Genomic DNA, 17392 nt, shown 5'->3' with positions numbered 1-17392 from the left:
CGGTGGCTTGAGCAGCCACTCAGTGGCAGGTTGCTCCGCAGAAAGAGACAAAGGGTAGCATTTCAGCCCAGCTCTTTGGGGGCTCGGGGCTGGCCTGGGTCTGACGTCTGACCCACCCCCTTAAAGCCATCCCTTCAATCGGCTGTTCACTGGGCAGGACCTGTGCGTCAGATGGGACAGGCAGGAGGGGGCTGCGTGGAGCTGGGCCCCGGGCAAGTACCTCTTTCCGGATGTATATTTTCCAGGACGCGTTGTGGTAGGTGTAGAACTCCTCACTGCAGCACCGGTGGAGCTGTGTCTGGACTTGCTCCTGCTCGGCCGGGAGCTCCCGGGAGACAGCGACTGAAAGGAGACCCACAGCAGAGCTCAGAGGCAGGTGGGTTCCTGTAGCTGCAGAGGGCAGCTTGTCCGCTCGGCCACGGCTACTTCACACTGCGCCGGGGCAAATCAGGCCTGCACCATCTATCCAGCCAGCCACCTCCTAGCAGCTGAGCGCCTTGCAGCCTTCAGGGTCAGGGCAGGGCTGTGAGCACCACCGGAGATCAAAGGCACAGGAAGGCTATGTGACTTAACCAAGGTCAGGCACGAAGTCTGTAGCAGAGCAAGAAACTGACCTGGGGTTTCCCAAGCTCTCAGCCAGTGCATTAACCATGGCACCAGCCTCTCACAGCAGGTACAAGTTTCTGCCCCCATGAGTAGGTGTGCAGGGATATTGCCCAGCCTGTTCCTTTTTCCCCTGTTCCGCTCTGCGCAGACTAACATTCTCTTGTGTTTGTAGTGCAGCTTGTCTCCCGAAGGAGCTCAAGGCACCGTACAAAGTTAAGGTGGTACCCAAGGATTGGTGCAGCCCCCGCTAAAATGCAGCCACTTCTGGAGCGGAAGGCGGTAGCTGTGGAAGAGCACATAGAAACACCTCGCAGGATTCTCCCAGCCCCAAAGCGCAGCTGCCTCTGGGGTGGGAGGCAGCAGGCATGAACAGCAGCACTGCGCACAACTGCTAGCTGCGTGAAGTGATGGGGAAGTTCAGGTCCAATTGGCACTGCAGGGCAAATTTAGGGCCCTCGGATGTCATTACTCAATGGGGAATTTACTCCAGGCATTAGGGGTTGTGCCCTTTGATCCCAGGCTCAGCTCTTGCAGAAAATACCAGGGGACAGTTAATGGTCTTAAACCATCAGGAGCCTGGCTCAGCTGTTCTTCAGAAACAGGGCGACACTCCCGCCCTGTTTTGCTTCTTGATCCCGTCGGAGGGGGGATCGATCATATGCCCTGCAACATGAGGCCTGAGAGCAATGTTCCCTCTCAGCTTTTCCATCCATATGCAGATTTTTTCCACCCGCGTGCGGAATAAATTTTGTGCGTGCCCTGCGGGATGTGCCAATGTGCACCACCAGCAGAAACACAAAACTGAGCGGTGGGCGCTCCGCTGACCCACTGAGCAGCATTTAAATTTCTCCTGAGCAGCTGCACAAGAGCCCAGCTTCCAGGCAACAGGAGTCGAAAACGCGGCTCACTTCATTCCGTCTCGCCTCACTGCCCTCACCGCCAGGAAGCACAGTGCCGCTCCTGAGACCGAACTGCAGCTGCTTGCTGCCCGGCCCAATCCATGTCTCGGGCCCTCTGGACCTGCAGATTTACATCACGAACTCCTGGGGGTTCGCTAGCTGGGCGTCTGCAAAAGTCCATGGTTGGCTGGCCCTGTAATGCGACTCTCCTGGGGCCAGGGTTCCCGCAAATGTTTTCCATCCGTGGGCAGAATCAATTTTGTTACGTGCACCAAGGCCAGGGTGGATGTGCACTGCCAATAGAAACACACACTGCTGGCTGCGGGCGCTGTGTGAATCTCTCCTGGCTGGCAGCCCAAACACTCAGCTTGCAGGGAACGCTGCTCTTGGCCAAACACTTGCTAGGGATGTCGACCCAGGTGTACATCCCTGTCAGCCCGCAGGAGATACTGCGGCGTGCAAATTACACCGCTCTGTTCTTGCTGCTCTCTGCGCCATCAGAGTCTCACCCCACGCCCTTCTGTGACAAAGTCGGTGTGTGAGGGTTCTAGTCTCCTGGTTAGGTTTCATGTGCTTCCTGCTGTCCCGAGGTGTGTGCCTCAGTTTCCCTAGGCACAGCATCAGTGCATAGTGGTGACGGGAGTTTTGGTGTGATGACTTCTTGCACACAGGCAACGGCCCCTCCTGCTCTTGGTAACCTAGGCCTCCAGGGGACACCGTTCTTCCCCGGGAAACAGGACAAAAGAGGGAGGAGGGGCCTGGCCGGTTTGAATTGAACTGGGCTGTTAAGTGGGGGAGTCTCATCTGGCTGGAGAGGTGGGAAGGAGGCCAGGGCCCCTGCTCGGGGACCCCCCTCCACCCTCTCTCCCCACGATGGATTGTACTGACTGCCTGTGTTTTCTATGCTGACAAGTCTGTTCTACGCTGCATCCCTGTCGACTCATAAACCTTCTGTTCTCCCCGCTGAATGAGAGTCACAGCTGACTGTGGATGGAGTGCAGGGCCTGGTGATCCCCAGCCCTCCATGACACCCTCACCATGGCACTGATTGCCTCGTGTTTGCATAGCTGCTGCCCTGATGGCCTAACCTGGAGCATTTGAAGACGAGTTCTTTAGTAGCCCAGGGACCTGCAGGCCCAGCCACCTGCTCAGCTTTCTCAGGCCCTTTTCCGGTCTTGCAAACCACAAAACCGCATGGACAAATCGGTGTGAAAAGGGTCAGCATTTGGAGGCAGGAAGCAGAACTGAGCAGGGGCCCAGGGTCCAAACAAGTCAGATTTTGGAGCCGTTCTGAAAGACAGAGAGAAGCGGGGCGAGACCTCGACAGGCTTCTCTCTGCCTGCTGGGGTAGGGCCTCTCCAGCGCTGCTGCTAGGGCAGTGGGTGTGGGGCTCTCTGTCGGACGCTCCCAGCTGAATGTGTACATGTACCAGGCCCTTCAGTACCAGGCCTTTCCCACCACATCCCAGCTGAGTCCCAGCCACAGAGCAATGCACTCCTGGCTGGGGGAAACCACCTGCCCAGAACCTGGCAGGGCAGCAGGAGGCTCTGGCATCCAGCCCCGAACCCCAGGGGAGACAGAGCTGTAACTCTGCTGCTGTTACCTGGCAGCGATGTAGGAAAAGCTCTGGCTGCGGCAGCCGGTGGGGGAATGGCAGCTGGGGATGGCAGCGAAGGCCTCTTGGTGCTGGTAACAGGCTTCACCATGGCCACTGTTTCCTTGGGCACCTACAACAGAGAGGTGGGGACCAATTTCCTGGGAGGGCCCAGCTAGTACTCTAGTCTGGGGGACTCTCCCTCATCAGACCCCCAGGCAGGAGCAGGCGGGGGCAGTCACTGGCCTGGAAAAGCCCTGCCAGCAAGCACTGGGGCTCAGCCCCGGCAGTGGTCAGCCTGGGGGTCATGTTCTCCTGGGAGCCCCGTCTGTGATCCCAGCCAGAGGGAGGCCGGGGAACTCCGAATGCTCCACTATCTAGAGCCGCACCCCTCGCTCCTGCCTTCGCCAGGCAAGCAGCCGCCCTTCATACCATGGGCCCCGGTGCCCTCGACATCTGCCCCTTTAAGATCCTCATGGCCTCCTCGTGGGGATCCCTCTTCTTGACAAAGACCTTCCCACCTTCCTTCCTGCAGAGACAAAGAGCCAGGGGCCAGCGCAGCCCCCAGTCAGGGGCAGAGAGAGAACAAAGCCCAGCGGGCTGGAACCCAGGCCCTCCGGCTGCATGAGCCTCACCCCGAGCGAAAGGGGCTGCCCATGTTACAGTCCCAGCCCGGGCAGTGTCTGGGATCCCAACCAGAGCTGGGGAATGCAAACCAGCTGCTCTCCCTTCAGCCTCCACGCTGGGAGGCTGAGGCTGGAGCAGGCGACTGGGGCTCTGGCCGTCTCCGGGGTCAGATGGCCCCAGGTCTCACCTGAGGGGCTCGGGGAGCCGGGCGGGCTGCTGGCACTGCTTGATGATGTTCCTAATGTGCTGCGTGGGCTCGGGCAGGTGCTGTGAGTTCAGCTTGGCCGGGCGCACCAGCTCACCGACCCGCAGTCTGGAGGCAGGAGCTGTGGGGAGGAGAGGGAGGAAGCAGGAGGCTCTCAGGGAGGTGGGGCAGGCCTCCAGCTGCCAGATGTCCTCCACAAAAGTACCGGACATTTACGTCTCCAGTATTCTTTGATTTTTGAGCCCAAATACCAGCCTGTCCGGTTCGATACCGGACACCTGGCAACCCTAGCAGGCTCCAGCCCTGGAATCCTGCCCCCTTCCCCGGCCCCACAAAGAGGGCAGAGGCTCCTGTTTGGTTTACAAGGCTCAGGCTACAATTGTGACCTCTGCTGGCACCTGGGCCGCCTCTCCCTGTGGGCTTCCATCTCCCCTGCTTGCCGGCTTCTTCCACCACAAGGGTCTCGGCTGGGGACAGATGCCGGCACAGCCTTTCCCCCGCTTCAAGTGCCACGGGCGAGCTTGGGGCCCCAGCAGCCCTGTAAGCCCCTTTACCTGCTCCTCAGCCTCCCCCCCGGCCAGCAGTCCCACCCCCAACTTGGTCAGTGCTTCCCCGTCTGAGCTGCTGAACGCCCCTGGCTAGGCATGGCCTTCCCCCCATCTGTGCCCTGAGCCTCAGCTGGAGCACAGGTCCAGGTCTCCCTTGCACTAGTCCTGGGCTCCCCACACCTGCTGTGCTGAGACCCCTCACTCCCAGCCCTCCTAGCCCCAGGGAGGCTCACTTCAATAACAGCAGCCAACCGGTAACCAGGCCCTGGGCCAGCGCTCCCAAGGCAAGCCTGCCCCCGGCCCATGGCACTGCTACGTGCCCTGGCACAGGCAACCTGACAGCCACGAGCTCGGCGCTGGCGAGGGTTCGAAAGCCTGTTCACGGTGCCCCGGTGTGAGATCCCAGCCCAAGACTGGAGGGTTCTTTCTCCAAGGGAGGCGGTTGTGGAGCTGATTCCTTACCAGATTTCTGCAAGACGGCTGCCGTCCTGGCAGGTGTCCCGCTCCCAGCTGCCCTCTGGCCAGGGAAAGAGAAGCAGAGCGTTACGCCAGCTGGCGTTGCCCAGGGGAATCTCCGAAGCGCTGATCGAGGAGCTCTTTGGGGCAGGCTCATGCTGTGCGGACGGCCATGCTAGGGGATTCCTTCCAGCTTTAGATCTAGTGAACCCACCCCCTGAGGGGCAGGCTCCTGGCCAGCTGCCCTGGTAGCTTGTTTCAATGGGGTCTTTCACCTCAGAGGACTTATGGGCTGTACAGGGTCATGTCACCCTGCACTGAAAGGCAACTGCCTCTGGGGCGGGTGGGTGCCAAGCAGCTCACTGTGCTGTAGAACAAGCACGGGGGGCAGACGGGAAAATTCTGGGCCAGAGCAGATGGCTAATGCCTTGTCTGCCTCGGGATCTTTTACAGCCTCCTGCAGAAATGTGGGATGGGGAGGGGGGCGTTTAAGGCTCCATCATATTTCTGACACAGCAAGCTGCCCAGAGCAGAGCCAGTACTGCTAGCGTGGCCAGGTGGCATCCAGGCACCCCCAGCATCCAAGGCCTCCATGAGGCAGGACACGCTGGAGCCTTCCCTGGCCCAGTACCACCACCCAACAGCTGGTGGAAAGGATCAAAACAGAGCCTGTCCCACAGATAGCGCAGGGGGGAGCCCGGGGGAGCCCCTCCCATTGAGAGCACAGGGGGGAGCCCACGGAGCCCCTCCCATTGAGAGCGCAGGGGGGAGCCCGGGGAGCCCCTCCCATTGAGAGCACAGGGGGGAGCCCACGGAGCCCCTCCCATTGAGAGCGCAGGGGGGAGCCCGGGGAGCCCCTCCCATTGAGAGCACAGGGGGGAGCCCACGGAGCCCCTCCCATTGAGAGCGCAGGGGGGAGCCCGGGGAGCTCCTCCCATTGAGAGCGCAGGGGGGAGCCCTGGGAGCCCCTCCCATTGAGAGCGCAGGGGGGAGCCCGGGGGAGCCCCTCCCGTTGAGAGCACAGGGGGGAGCCCACGGAGCCCCTCCCATTGAGAGCACAGGGGGGAGCCCGGGGAGCCCCTCCCGTTGAGAGCACAGGGGGAATCCTGGGGAGCCCCTCCCATTGAGAGCGCAGGGGGGAGCCCGGGGAGCCCCTCCCATTGAGAGCACAGGGGGGAGCCCACGGAGCCCCTCCCATTGAGAGCGCAGGGGGGAGCCCACGGAGCCCCTCCCATTGAGAGCGCAGGGGGGAGCCTGGGGAGCCCCTCCCGTTGAGAGCGCAGGGGGAATCCTGGGGAGCCCCTCCCGTTGAGAGCGCAGGGGGGAGCCCGGGGAGCCCCTCCCATTGAGAGCACAGGGGGGAGCCCACGGAGCCCCTCCCATTGAGAGCGCAGGGGGGAGCCCGGGGAGCTCCTCCCATTGAGAGCGCAGGGGGGAGCCCTGGGAGCCCCTCCCATTGAGAGCGCAGGGGGGAGCCCGGGGGAGCCCCTCCCGTTGAGAGCACAGGGGGGAGCCCACGGAGCCCCTCCCATTGAGAGCACAGGGGGGAGCCCGGGGAGCCCCTCCCGTTGAGAGCACAGGGGGAATCCTGGGGAGCCCCTCCCATTGAGAGCGCAGGGGGGAGCCCGGGGAGCCCCTCCCATTGAGAGCACAGGGGGGAGCCCACGGAGCCCCTCCCATTGAGAGCGCAGGGGGGAGCCTGGGGAGCCCCTCCCGTTGAGAGCGCAGGGGGAATCCTGGGGAGCCCCTCCCATTGAGAGCACAGGGGGAACCCAGGGAGCCCCTCCCATTGAGAGCGCAGGTGGGAGCCTGGGGAGCCCCTCCCATTGAGAGCGCAGGGGGAATCCTGGGGAGCCCCTCCCGTTGAGAGCGCAGGGGGGAGCCCACGGAGCCCCTCCCGTTGAGAGCGCAGGGGGAATCCTGGGGAGCCCCTCCCGTTGAGAGCGCAGGGGGAATCCTGGGGAGCCCCTCCCATTGAGAGCACAGGGGGAACCCAGGGAGCTGACTAGAGCTGCCTGGCGAGCCAGCCAGGACTCGCGGGGTGCGACTCCATAAGGGGTTTGAATAGTCACCACAGATCAGGGCTCCTCCTGGCTGGGAGGGGGGATCCAGCAGGCCCGGCGGAGCAGCCAGTAAGTCACATGAGGGCAGTCGCTGGTGGCAGCCGCTGGTCCCAGCTGGGCGAGCAGCTCCAGGGTGCCCCCCCCCCGGGTGGGAGGAGGGCCCAAAGGGGGAGGGTTTGGACTGGGAGTTGTGACAGGCTGAGGGGGATTGTGTCCACACGCCTGGCCCACGTGCTGCGGGGGCACTGCCTGTGTGACGCCCCAGCCCCAAGCACGGCAGCAGGCCAGCGGCTATTTGGCCAGTAGGGCTGAGGGTTCACAGGAGCCAGCCCCGTCCGCTCGGCTCAGGGGCAGGAGTGTTGTGAGGTACGACTGAACCCCCAGGACCGCTCGCTTTGGTCCTTCCGAGCCATCGCTGCATTAGGCAAGAACGTCCCTCAAAAGCCGCCTTAGCCGTCAGTGTCTCTACCCATTCATAAACGCCACGCTCAGCAGCTGGCACATCTGGGGAAGTCCTCCGGGCCAGGCCTGTCTAGCACCCCCCGGTGCCAGGGGCTGCCCAGTCACTGTCCCGGCAGGGGCTTTACACCCTTCGAAGGCACCGGAATGGAACTGCTGAGACCAGAGCCACAGAGCTGCTGCAGTAGAGGCTGAACGTCTCTCGTTCGGCACCCTCGGGACCTGACCGGTGCCAGACGAGAGAATTTGCTGCACCCTGGGAGGTCAACGTTGTCTAGCACATTACCAACACGTCCACTGCTTACGGGGCTCTGACAGCACATCTGGGGTAAACTACAGCTAAATAACAGCGCAGGACACTGAGAGCCAGGGCTGGTGGCTGGAAACAAACTTGAAAGGCCTCCGGGCAAATTGGCCCCACCCAGGACAAGAGGCCGTCCGGCTAACTGCAACCACGACGGGTTACGGATGTTGCTGGACGAGCCAGGGCTGGATTCGAGAGGTTCAAGCTGTACCAGCAAACAGCCTGACCTCACATGCTGTGTGCATTACCCCTCGGGGCTGCCCCTTGCTGGGCCCCCCACGTGCTCTGCCCCCGCTGACCTGGATCAGGGCCTGCTGCTCGCTGTGGTCGTGCGGCCGGTCCTGGGTCGGCTCCTGCAAAGCTGGAAAGGCAAAGAGGGAGCTGGGATGAAGGCGGAGAGGAAGTGCCTGCCCGAGCCATCTCCCTGGGCATGCGCGGAGGAGTGGGGGTACTCTGGCAAAGGCACACGGCCTCACTGGGGCTGCGGTGGGCACAGGCCTGCACCTGGCGAAGACAAAGTGGCTGGGAAAACGGGGGCAGGATGCACAGCCAGAGACGCAGGAGCATTTTGCATTGCTCTCACCTGACCCCTAGCGCACTGCTTCAAAGGGAGCCCTCTGCCTCCACCCTTCCTTGGCTGAAGGGCCCTGGCTGGCCCTGCACCTACCTCCCCCTCACCAGCCCGGGTTGGATCCTGTCTGCACCATGCTCTGCGTCAGGAAGAGTCACTAACAGACCTCCAGGGCCAGCGCAGCAGGCGCGTTTCTCCCAGAGGCGCCTGTGTTCTGGGCACCACCCCTCTTTGTACGAGGGATGTGGACACAGGAATGCAGTTGGCTGGCAGGATGAGCCCCCATCCCACCCTGCTGGACAGGGGCAGAGCTGGGATTAGAACCCCCCGGGACTGCCCCCCAGGTCTTGCTCTGACCAGCACTGCTCTGTGCAAGGCCGGGTGGCCCTGTCTGCACTCACCCGTCTCCTGGGGCATCGCCTCGGGTGCCCTGGCACTGCTTTGGCCCATGCTGGCATTGCTGCTCCCACCTCCTACCCGGCCTCCTCCTTTCATCTTGCGGGAGACGACAGCCGGCTTCTCCAGGTCCTGGCGCAGGAGGGAGGCAGGAATGGAGCAAACAAAGGAGAGACAGCAGCGGGGCGGGAGCCAAGGGCGGGGTGAGGGTGAAAAGCGATCCCGGCCCTGGCAGACAGCGCCAGGGGACACCTGGGCCAGGGAGCTCAAGTGCCAGATCTGTCCCCACTGATGCTGCCGACAGGGAGGGAGCTGGAAGTGACCACGGCCAAGGGCCTGTTGTAATAGCTGAGGCTCCATGGCTGCTAGCGTCTCCCAGGGTAACTCCACGGGAGAGCCTAGCTAAGGGATCTGCCACCCTAGAGGTGGGTGCCGGCCCCATCCAGCCTTCCTGACTGCACTGTAACTGATCTCCTTCCCGCTGCCTGCGGGACATAATACTCCAGGGACATAATAGCAGGTGACATTTATATGGCATCTTCCATGTCACACGCAAAGGGCCACCCTCTTACAGAAATGCAGCCGTCTCTGGGGTGGGGAGGGAAGTGGGAGAACAGAAGCCACCCAGCCTCGAGTCTCACCCAAGAGCCGTGGGGTTTTTGGGGCCCGCACAGGCGATTGGATTCCAACCCTCACAGGGAGGCAGCCACAGGCCATTCAGCCCCTCCCTCAGCAAGGGCAGAAGATTAACCCCTCCCAGCCCATGCGCTTTGCTGACCCCGGGGCAGGGCACCTGGGTAACAGACACAGACTCTGCTGCCCTGGAGATCTACTGCTGTGGGTCACTCCCTTCTTAGGCCGAAGCTCCAAAGGGGCCCAGGCAATGGCCCCTCTAATTTTTCCACCCATGTGCAGAATAAATTTTGTTGTGCGCCAAGGTGTGTACAGATGTGCACCACCCATAGAAACACAGGCTGCCTGCGGCCGGAGCTCTGCTAACCAGCTGGGTGGCATGTGAGTCTCTCCTGGGCGGCTGCCCAAGCGCGTAGCTTACAGTGAACAGTGGGGGTGGGGGGAAATGGCCGTTGCTAAGATAGGACCCCCCCATGAGCTCTGTATGGCGCTTGCCTGGGCCCCTCACAGTCTTTAACGACACCCCTGTTGGGCAGGACGCCCGAGCCCAACGCCAACCTGTGCTTACCCCGTTCCCATAGGACAGGACTGGGTCGAAGAGACTGTCCAGGTAGCGATCCAGCCCCTTGTGCGTTCGCGACTCACTGGCGGCGTCAGAATCTGCCGACGGGGTCACAAGAGGAGGGGGACGAGACGGCCACAAGGGAAAAGAGGTGTTGGAGGCCGGGGGCTGACTAGTGCCTACTGCTGCCAAACGCTTCCTGCAGCTCACCGACCCTCCCTGCACACCGGAGCCCACAGCGGGATCGTTCCATGCCCCCGGCGACGGTACACAAACCCATCCGCAGGCTACGTGGGGGCGACCAAATCTCATGCGTCAGGGCGTCAGCCCAACACGCCCGGGTCAGGAAGATTCTTCCTGACTCGCCCCGGTCTGGTGCATGATGGGGAGGGTTCCTTCACCTTCCTGTCCAGGCCCAGGTGGTTTGCAGCTGGGCCGTGAAGCGAGCGGGAGAGCCATAGCCCAGCTGCTTGGGATGGGGGGAGAGAGACACCCAGCCGGGCGGGGCAGAAGCTGGAGGGAGGAGTGCTGGACTCTTACCACGACAGTGATACCCCTCCCAGTTGGGGGTGCTTGGAGGCGGCACAGTGGGGGCCTTGGTGAGCGGAGGAGGAGGGACATCCAACCCTGGTCCCGATACTCTACAGAGAACAGTGGGGTGAGGAGGGGAATAAAGAGGGACCAGCTGGTTAATTTCCATCCCTGCCCCTTGCTCCCCCTTTGCTTGCTGGGGACTCCAGCCTGCTGCAGGTACCATGGCAGCCGGAGACACACTGGGATGGCGACCTCACGTGCTGCTGCTTTCAGCAGTGCTAAGCTGCGGCTCTGGCCCTCACAGCTGTGGGTCCCAGCAGTTCCTGATCTCACAAGTTTTCTGCTATGGTCAGAGTGGGCCAGTGGCCCTGCTGGGATGAGATCCCGCTGTTCCTGGCTCCCAGTCCTATGCTCGGCTCCCTCCAGAGGCCACGCCTCCCTCCCCAGGCCACACCCCCTGCCCGGGCCACGCCTCCTTCTGATGGCCATGCCTCGTACCTCTCAGAAAGCAGCTCTGGCACAGGCAGTGGCACTAAGCAGTGAAGGGTCAGCAAGAGAGGTGCCCCGCCTGCTGGCAGCAGTCCCTTTAAAAGGCAGGGCTGCTGTGGCGGGGGCCTGGAATCTCCCAGCAGCTCTGGACTAGGTCTGCACACTGGGGAAGGAATTTGGGGTTCTGATCCCCACCCCTCAGCCTGTGGGGCCCTCCCATGCAAGAGAGGACCCAGCCAGGCTCCTCAGCATCCCCGGATACCTACATGCCGGCGGTGTCACTGCCCTCTGATGTGATGAGGAAATAAGATTTCTGCTTGGGGAAGCCCCTGGGCAGCTCCAGGTCAGAAATGAGGTCCAGGACGTAATCATGGCCAGCCAGCTCGGCCCATTGGGTGCCATCCTTCATGGAGACAGACCAGCCCCTCCAGCCTTCCGTCAGCCCCCTTAGGAGAAAGCACAGCCTCTGAGCCAGGTCCCTCGGGGTGCACCATGATCTGAAGCCCAGCAGCAGCTCTGATAATTAGCCACCCCAAGTTCCCATAAAACAGGGCCCACAAGCTGCAAAGCCAGGGAAAAGGCTCACTGCTTTACCCGAGAGGCTGCATATGGCTGGAGATGGGGCCTGAACCGGCCCGCAGCTGCACCCCACTGTGACGTTACTGGACTTTGAGATGAACATGCAAACCACTGTTGCACCCACTGTTCTATGCGGGCACCAAATCTTGGGCAAAGTGGATCAAATGGGATGTCTACAGAAAGCTTATCATTCGCTGGGTCTGGTTCTACTGCTCATAGGATTGTGCCATTTCTACACTGGAAGTTCAAAGTATTGGCTCTGGACCTGTATTTGAATTTTTAGTGTCTGGGAGATCTCAGCAGGCGGCTTGGCATCCTATTGTGAAAGGGTTACTAGTCGAATGGAGCCGTACTTGACAAAGGGCCTTTTCAGGTGCCAATCAACATCTGAAGGATTTGGCTGTGAACAGGCAATCGAGCAGACAGGCTAATGGCTGATTGCTTAAAAGAGACAGACAGGTGACTGGCTGGTATGAGAGGCTCCCTCTCAAAGGTGCTTGCAGACAGGGAGGAACAATGCAATTTCCTCCGCATGGGCAAGGATATAAAGCGGGTGCCGAGAACTCCTCCATCTTTGTCTTCATTCCAGATCATCACTTGAGAAACATCTCACTAAGACCATGGGCGCAGAAGGATCGCTGACCCATCCTAACAAAGGATGTACTCCAGGGCCTTTTAAGATAGTAGCCTGCTCCACCCCTGCTGCAAGCCGGCAGCAAGGACTTTGTGACTGGTGCATGTAATTTGATTGTGTTGACAATTTTACTCTCAACCTATTCTCTCTTTTTATTAATAACCCTTTAGATTGCAGATGCTAAAGGACAGGCCCAGTGAGCTCTTCTGGGTAAGGTCTGAGATATACATTCACCTGGGAATGGGGCTGGTCCTTTGGAATTGAAAGAACCTATTTGGATTTGGTGAGATGGGTTTTCATAACCTGTCATCTGTGTAAGGAGGGGACTGGCTGTGGCAAAGGAGAAGCTGGAGTGTCGGAGGGAATGGCTGGGGTGACTCCTTACTGGCCCGTGTGGCAACAGAAGTGCTCTGTGTGGTTGGTTTGGTGCCTTACGGTGAAGGATCCCCAGGCTGGGGCTGTCCGTAGGCCTGTTTTAAGCCATTTGCCCTGATTTGGCCCTCTCAGCGGTGCCCAGGAAAACCTCCAATATTACACCTGCCCACTGGGAAGCTGGATCCAAGTTGCACAGCATTAGCTATTCGCTGCTTCTCACTTGACAAGCATGACCCAGCCTAGCTGCCTCTGCTTTGCACACCATGGGCCAGGGGTGGATGCCCAAGGCCTTATGGTCCCTGTGGGGGACAGGCCAGGCAGGTCCAGAGGACAGGTAGTCAGGAGGCCTGGCATCCCCAGCAGGGACATATCCCCACACCTGTCCTTCAGCACATCTCCTGCCAGCTCTTCCCCGGTGCTCCAGGAGTGGATGGGGCAGGAGAAGCGATCACCTGGGAAGTCAAGAGCAGAGGGTCAAACCGCTGCGTGTTACTGAGCAGCCGAACCCCAGCCCCACACCCTGCCCTGCCCCCCATCGGGCACGTGGGGCAGTGAGCGTGCACTGTGAAATCCAGCCCCGTGTGAGAAGTGGAAGGAAGGCAGGGGGCAGGGACAGGAACAGAGGATGGTTAAGGAGAAATGAGGCCTGGGGCTCCCTCAAATTACTGCACCCCCACTCCGAGTCCCCCCACCCCACATCACCGCCCAGACAGAGCTCTGCCCCTTGGGCCAGATCTGCTCTGCATGTGCAGCCTCCCTGCATCCCCCATCTCCCCCCAACCCTAGGGCTGGTTCCCCAAGACCCTGGCTTTATCGGCCCTGGAGAATCTGGACTCTGGGCCAGCTTCTGCCTTCACTAACCACCACGAGTCCCCACTGAGCCATGGAGGTGCGCAGGGTGCCAGCCAAGCCCACCAGGGCAGCAGCAGAAACCCCCCTGGCAGCCACCCTCAATCTCCCCGCCAGGCTGCGTCCTGCCCAAGGCCGCTGGCTGTGTTGTGGGGCCCCCTCACCGTTGAAGCAGTAGACATCCAAGGCCATGCGCGCTCTCTGCCTGCTGGCCGTCCACTCCAGCAGGGACGGCGGGTAGGTCCGGGCCGCCTCAGGGCCAAGCTGGGACTTCAGCGAGGCCTGCATCAGCTTGTGCTGGCACACTGCCTTGTAGCCATCAAAGGCATAGTCGGAAACAAACCTGCCCAGGAAGGATGGACGCCATGGGAGGAGACTGGGCTGGCCTGAGGCTGCTGGGGGCCGGGAGAGGCATGGGCCAGCCCCATGAGCGTCTGCACCCTGCAGGACCCAGCCCCCTTCGGCTCTCACTCACCCACCAGTGGCCTCGAATGGAGAGCGAAGCACCAGGCGCACTGCAGGCCTGGACACAGGTGGCACGCAGGCTACGCTGGAGGCCACCTGGCAGCCAGGAGGCAGGGACCGGCCTACAGCTGTGCCTCCAAGAGCCCCGACCCAGCCCAGTGCTGGCACCCTGGGCCGAGTGTGAGGACAGCTGTTGCCCTCTAGAAGCCAGCCCAGGGATTCCAACAGCTCACTGCTGCCGTGCCGCTGGCAGAGCTCCTGCCTGAGCTGAAGAGGTGCAAACCAGAGGGCTGGGGCGGGGAGGCTGCAGAATGAGCCCTGGGGAGGTGCTATAGGTGTGGATCTCTTTGGTTCCCAGGGGATTGTGTGGCAGCACAGGGGGCTGGGTTGGGTTCTTCAGATGGGCTGGGAATGCCCAGCCCCAGCCGCGGCTGTAAGGCCCTGCGGCAAGCCGCGCAAACTGCCCTGGCCCCCGGTCTCCCGGCTCCCTCCCGCCCGGGTGCTCACTTGAGCAGGTGTTTCTCCAGGTGGGCGGAGGGGGCAAAGCCGCTGAGGCAGGCGGCCAGGAGGAGCCAGCCCCGCTCCTCGTTGTTGACGTTGGTGTTGCGCCAAACCTGGTTGGCGAGCTGAGCCAGGATTTCATCCCGCAGGCCCGGTGCTGAGAGCCCCCGCTGCACGATGTAGTTCCCAAACAGGTCCTCCCGGGCGCCGCCCAGCTGCGGGTCGCCCATGAAGCGCAGAATCTACCGCCAGGGGAGGGGTCAGGAGATATGGGATCCGGCACAGCCGCCCCTCCTCCGCAGGCCCCTCCCCCACACAGGCCCCACCCCAAAACAGACAGGTCCCGCCCCCAAGACAGACAGGCCCCGCCCCCTCCTTGCAGTGTGCCCCTGGAAATGTCTCTCCTGGGACACGCCAACTAGCGCCACGGAGATGTCTGCACCCATCCATGCTGTGTCCAGCCCCTGCCTTGGTGCCCAACCTGGTCTTAGAGGGGTAAGGGTGGGTCCGAGTGCGGCAAAGCCGGGCAGGCTCCTGGGCCCAGCCTGGTACAAGAACTGGCCCCTGGTGGCGGGTGGAGGAGCAGCACTGGGTAGCAGCCTGCCCATTCCGGGTGAGCCCCAGATCCAGTGTCATGATGGGGCACTGCAAGGCCAAACCCCATTGGGCGGTAGGGTGGTCCCGGACAAAGAGGCGCCCCACTCACGGCCTGTGGGCGCCATGCTCCCTCCCCTCCCCCCAACTGAGAAAGGGCCCATCTCTTCCCCCTCCTCCCTTTCCTTTAGGTCCCGCCCCCCATGACATGGGGATGATGGGTGGAATAAATTTTGTTGTGTGCACCCAGGCCTGTGTGGGTGCGCACCACCAGTAGAAACACGCACTGCCAGCTGCGAACAGCTGTGGGCGCTCTGCTAATCAGCCGGGCAGCCGCTGAATCTCTCCTGGGTGGCCGCCCACGCGCTCAGCTGGCAGGAAACGCTGCCTGTAGCTGTTGTGGCAGTGGGACAGAAGAAGCCACAACGCTTTCCTCCTGAGGCCCAGGGCTGGTGCTGGGGAAGCCCCGGGGCCCCACAGCAAAGGTGGGAACTCCTAGTGGTTTTTTTCCTCTCTGTCCCTGCTAAAAGCCCCCTCTGTGCCTGTGCCTAGGGCCAGGGCTGCAGTCGGGCCAGGGACTGAGGCTGGAGGCAGGGCCGGAGGGGCCATTCAGTCCAGCCCAGACTGACTGATGCCTGTTGACCATGAGCCCTCCTACCCCATGGCACAGACGGAGCCTCGCTCCCTTACCGTGGCGCGGACAGATAACCCAGGGGCCGCAGGGCAGAAGGCAGGAGATGCTGTGAACACCGACCTACCAGCTTGAAGATACTGAGCGCTTCTGGCACCAGCTCCTCCTCCACCAGGGTCAGGGGGGAAGCCAGGGGCACCGTGAGCATCCCGAACAGCGGCTCCTGTGGGGCAAGAAAGGGCGGAAGCGCTGAGCTCTGCTGCAGGGATTCAGCCCCACTGAGAGGCCTTGGCTGGAGCTATCGTGGGTGGCTAAAGTAGCACTGCAAAATCCCCCAGCACCGAATGTCTCCTCCCGGCCTGTTCAGATGGAGGTGTGGGAGGCTGAGTGGCAGACGGCTCTACAAATACAGATGGGTCTGCAGGCAGCAGCACGGCCTGGGGTGCACATGGTGTCCAGGGGATAATATAGACGCAGAACACCCTAGATTTCCCAGCACATGCCAGGGTCCCAGCCTTCAGCCCACAGCCAGGGGCCCTCTTGCAGCCCAGGGTCTCGGCCCTCGATTCCAGGGAGTCCCAGCTGCTGGCCCTGCTGGGGCAGCCGGCTGCTGGCCCCATGGCCTCCACTGTTGGTCCCAGGGCCCTCGCTACTGGGGATCTGCTGCCACAGGGTCCTGATGGCTCTGCTGAAGGCCCCAGAGCCCCAACCGTTGGCTCCATGCCTGGGGACCCAGCTGTGCCCACAGCCTGGGTCACCGGAGGTGCGGCTGGAGTAAGGTGTGGGGCACAGCTCAGCATCTACAGCCTATAAATCATTCTGGTGCCACTGAATGACAAGCACAAGCCAAATTCAAAGCAAGGGGATGCATTGCACTGTGAGATGCAGAGCAACTCCCTCGCTCCAGGAGCTAGGTGGAGAGCGGGACCTGGCCCCCATGCACCAGCAGGCACCATGCACACCTGTTCTGTGGATGAGGAAAGCACAGTTAAGTAACTTGCCTCAGGCCACCCGCAAGGCAGTGGCAGAACCAGGAAGAGACTCCAGCAGTCCTGACTCCCAGGCCCCTGCTCTAACTCTCAGCACTTCTTCCCTGAGTTGGAGCTCTGACTCCCAGCATGCTCCCTGAGCCCTGGGGCTGACTCCCTCCCAGAAACAGGAATAGACCCCGGGGGTCCTGGCTTCTAGTCCCCAGCTAACCACTGAGCATTGCTCCCTGCTCTTGTAGCCATTTTGCAAGGGTGCGGCGTAGCTCCAGGGGCTGCGAGTGCCAGCCTTACCTGGAAGTGGACCTGCACGTACTTGGCCATGGGGTAGTTGTTGATGTCGAGGGGCAGGGTGAGCTGGGAGTCCGTTTGCAGTTTGGGTGCAGGGACCAGAGTGACGCACTGAGCATTCACCAGCTGGTGAGCTGGGGAGAAGGGAGGCACCAGGAGTCAGTGGGGTCTGGAGGGGATGAGGCTCCAGCTCCCGCCACCTACAGAAGAAGGGTGGGCAACAAACAGCTGCTCCCTGGGGCGTCTCCACCTAGGATCCTTGGGCTCTAGGGCAGGGCAGGGCAGGATCCAACCCATGTTGGTGCAGCCAGGGGGAGCTCCGAGACCAACATGGCCCAAGTGAATCCTACAGGGGAAACTGAGGCCCAGGGGCCAAAGACAGAGCTGGGACTAGAACCCAGGCATCCTGCCGCTCAGCCTAACCACAAGGCAGCTAAGCCTAGGCTCGAGCCTGGCCGGCCTCCTGCTGCCGTCTCTCTGGGGAGGGGCTGCTCTGGTGTCTGCTCAGATGGAAGCTTGGTGCAGGGTTGCTGACTTCCGA

The 17392-nt window shown here is 61.8% G+C and overlaps 1 protein-coding gene across 1 annotated transcript in view; it reads right to left on the bottom strand.

The window, feature by feature from the left end:
- Positions 1 to 17392, bottom strand: part of MYO15A (myosin XVA) — an 89269-nt gene that overhangs the window by 29518 nt on the left and 42359 nt on the right. The window contains exons 27-41 of the mRNA XM_075011113.1: positions 16855 to 16985; positions 15702 to 15797; positions 14356 to 14591; positions 13548 to 13726; positions 12914 to 12986; positions 11213 to 11392; positions 10464 to 10564; positions 9930 to 10021; positions 8734 to 8860; positions 8061 to 8122; positions 4942 to 4996; positions 3914 to 4052; positions 3532 to 3628; positions 3143 to 3232; positions 221 to 325 (exon numbers count right to left, since the gene is read on the bottom strand). Of these exons, the coding sequence (XP_074867214.1) occupies positions 221 to 325; positions 3143 to 3232; positions 3532 to 3628; positions 3914 to 4052; positions 4942 to 4996; positions 8061 to 8122; positions 8734 to 8860; positions 9930 to 10021; positions 10464 to 10564; positions 11213 to 11392; positions 12914 to 12986; positions 13548 to 13726; positions 14356 to 14591; positions 15702 to 15797; positions 16855 to 16985 (1763 nt within the window). The remainder of the gene's footprint in view (positions 1 to 220; positions 326 to 3142; positions 3233 to 3531; positions 3629 to 3913; positions 4053 to 4941; positions 4997 to 8060; positions 8123 to 8733; positions 8861 to 9929; positions 10022 to 10463; positions 10565 to 11212; positions 11393 to 12913; positions 12987 to 13547; positions 13727 to 14355; positions 14592 to 15701; positions 15798 to 16854; positions 16986 to 17392) is intronic.

This window comes from Carettochelys insculpta, chromosome 16 (genome assembly GCF_033958435.1).
Source record: "Carettochelys insculpta isolate YL-2023 chromosome 16, ASM3395843v1, whole genome shotgun sequence".
NCBI classification, from domain to species: domain Eukaryota; kingdom Metazoa; phylum Chordata; order Testudines; family Carettochelyidae; genus Carettochelys; species Carettochelys insculpta.
This window is presented reverse-complemented; position numbering and strand designations above follow the sequence as displayed.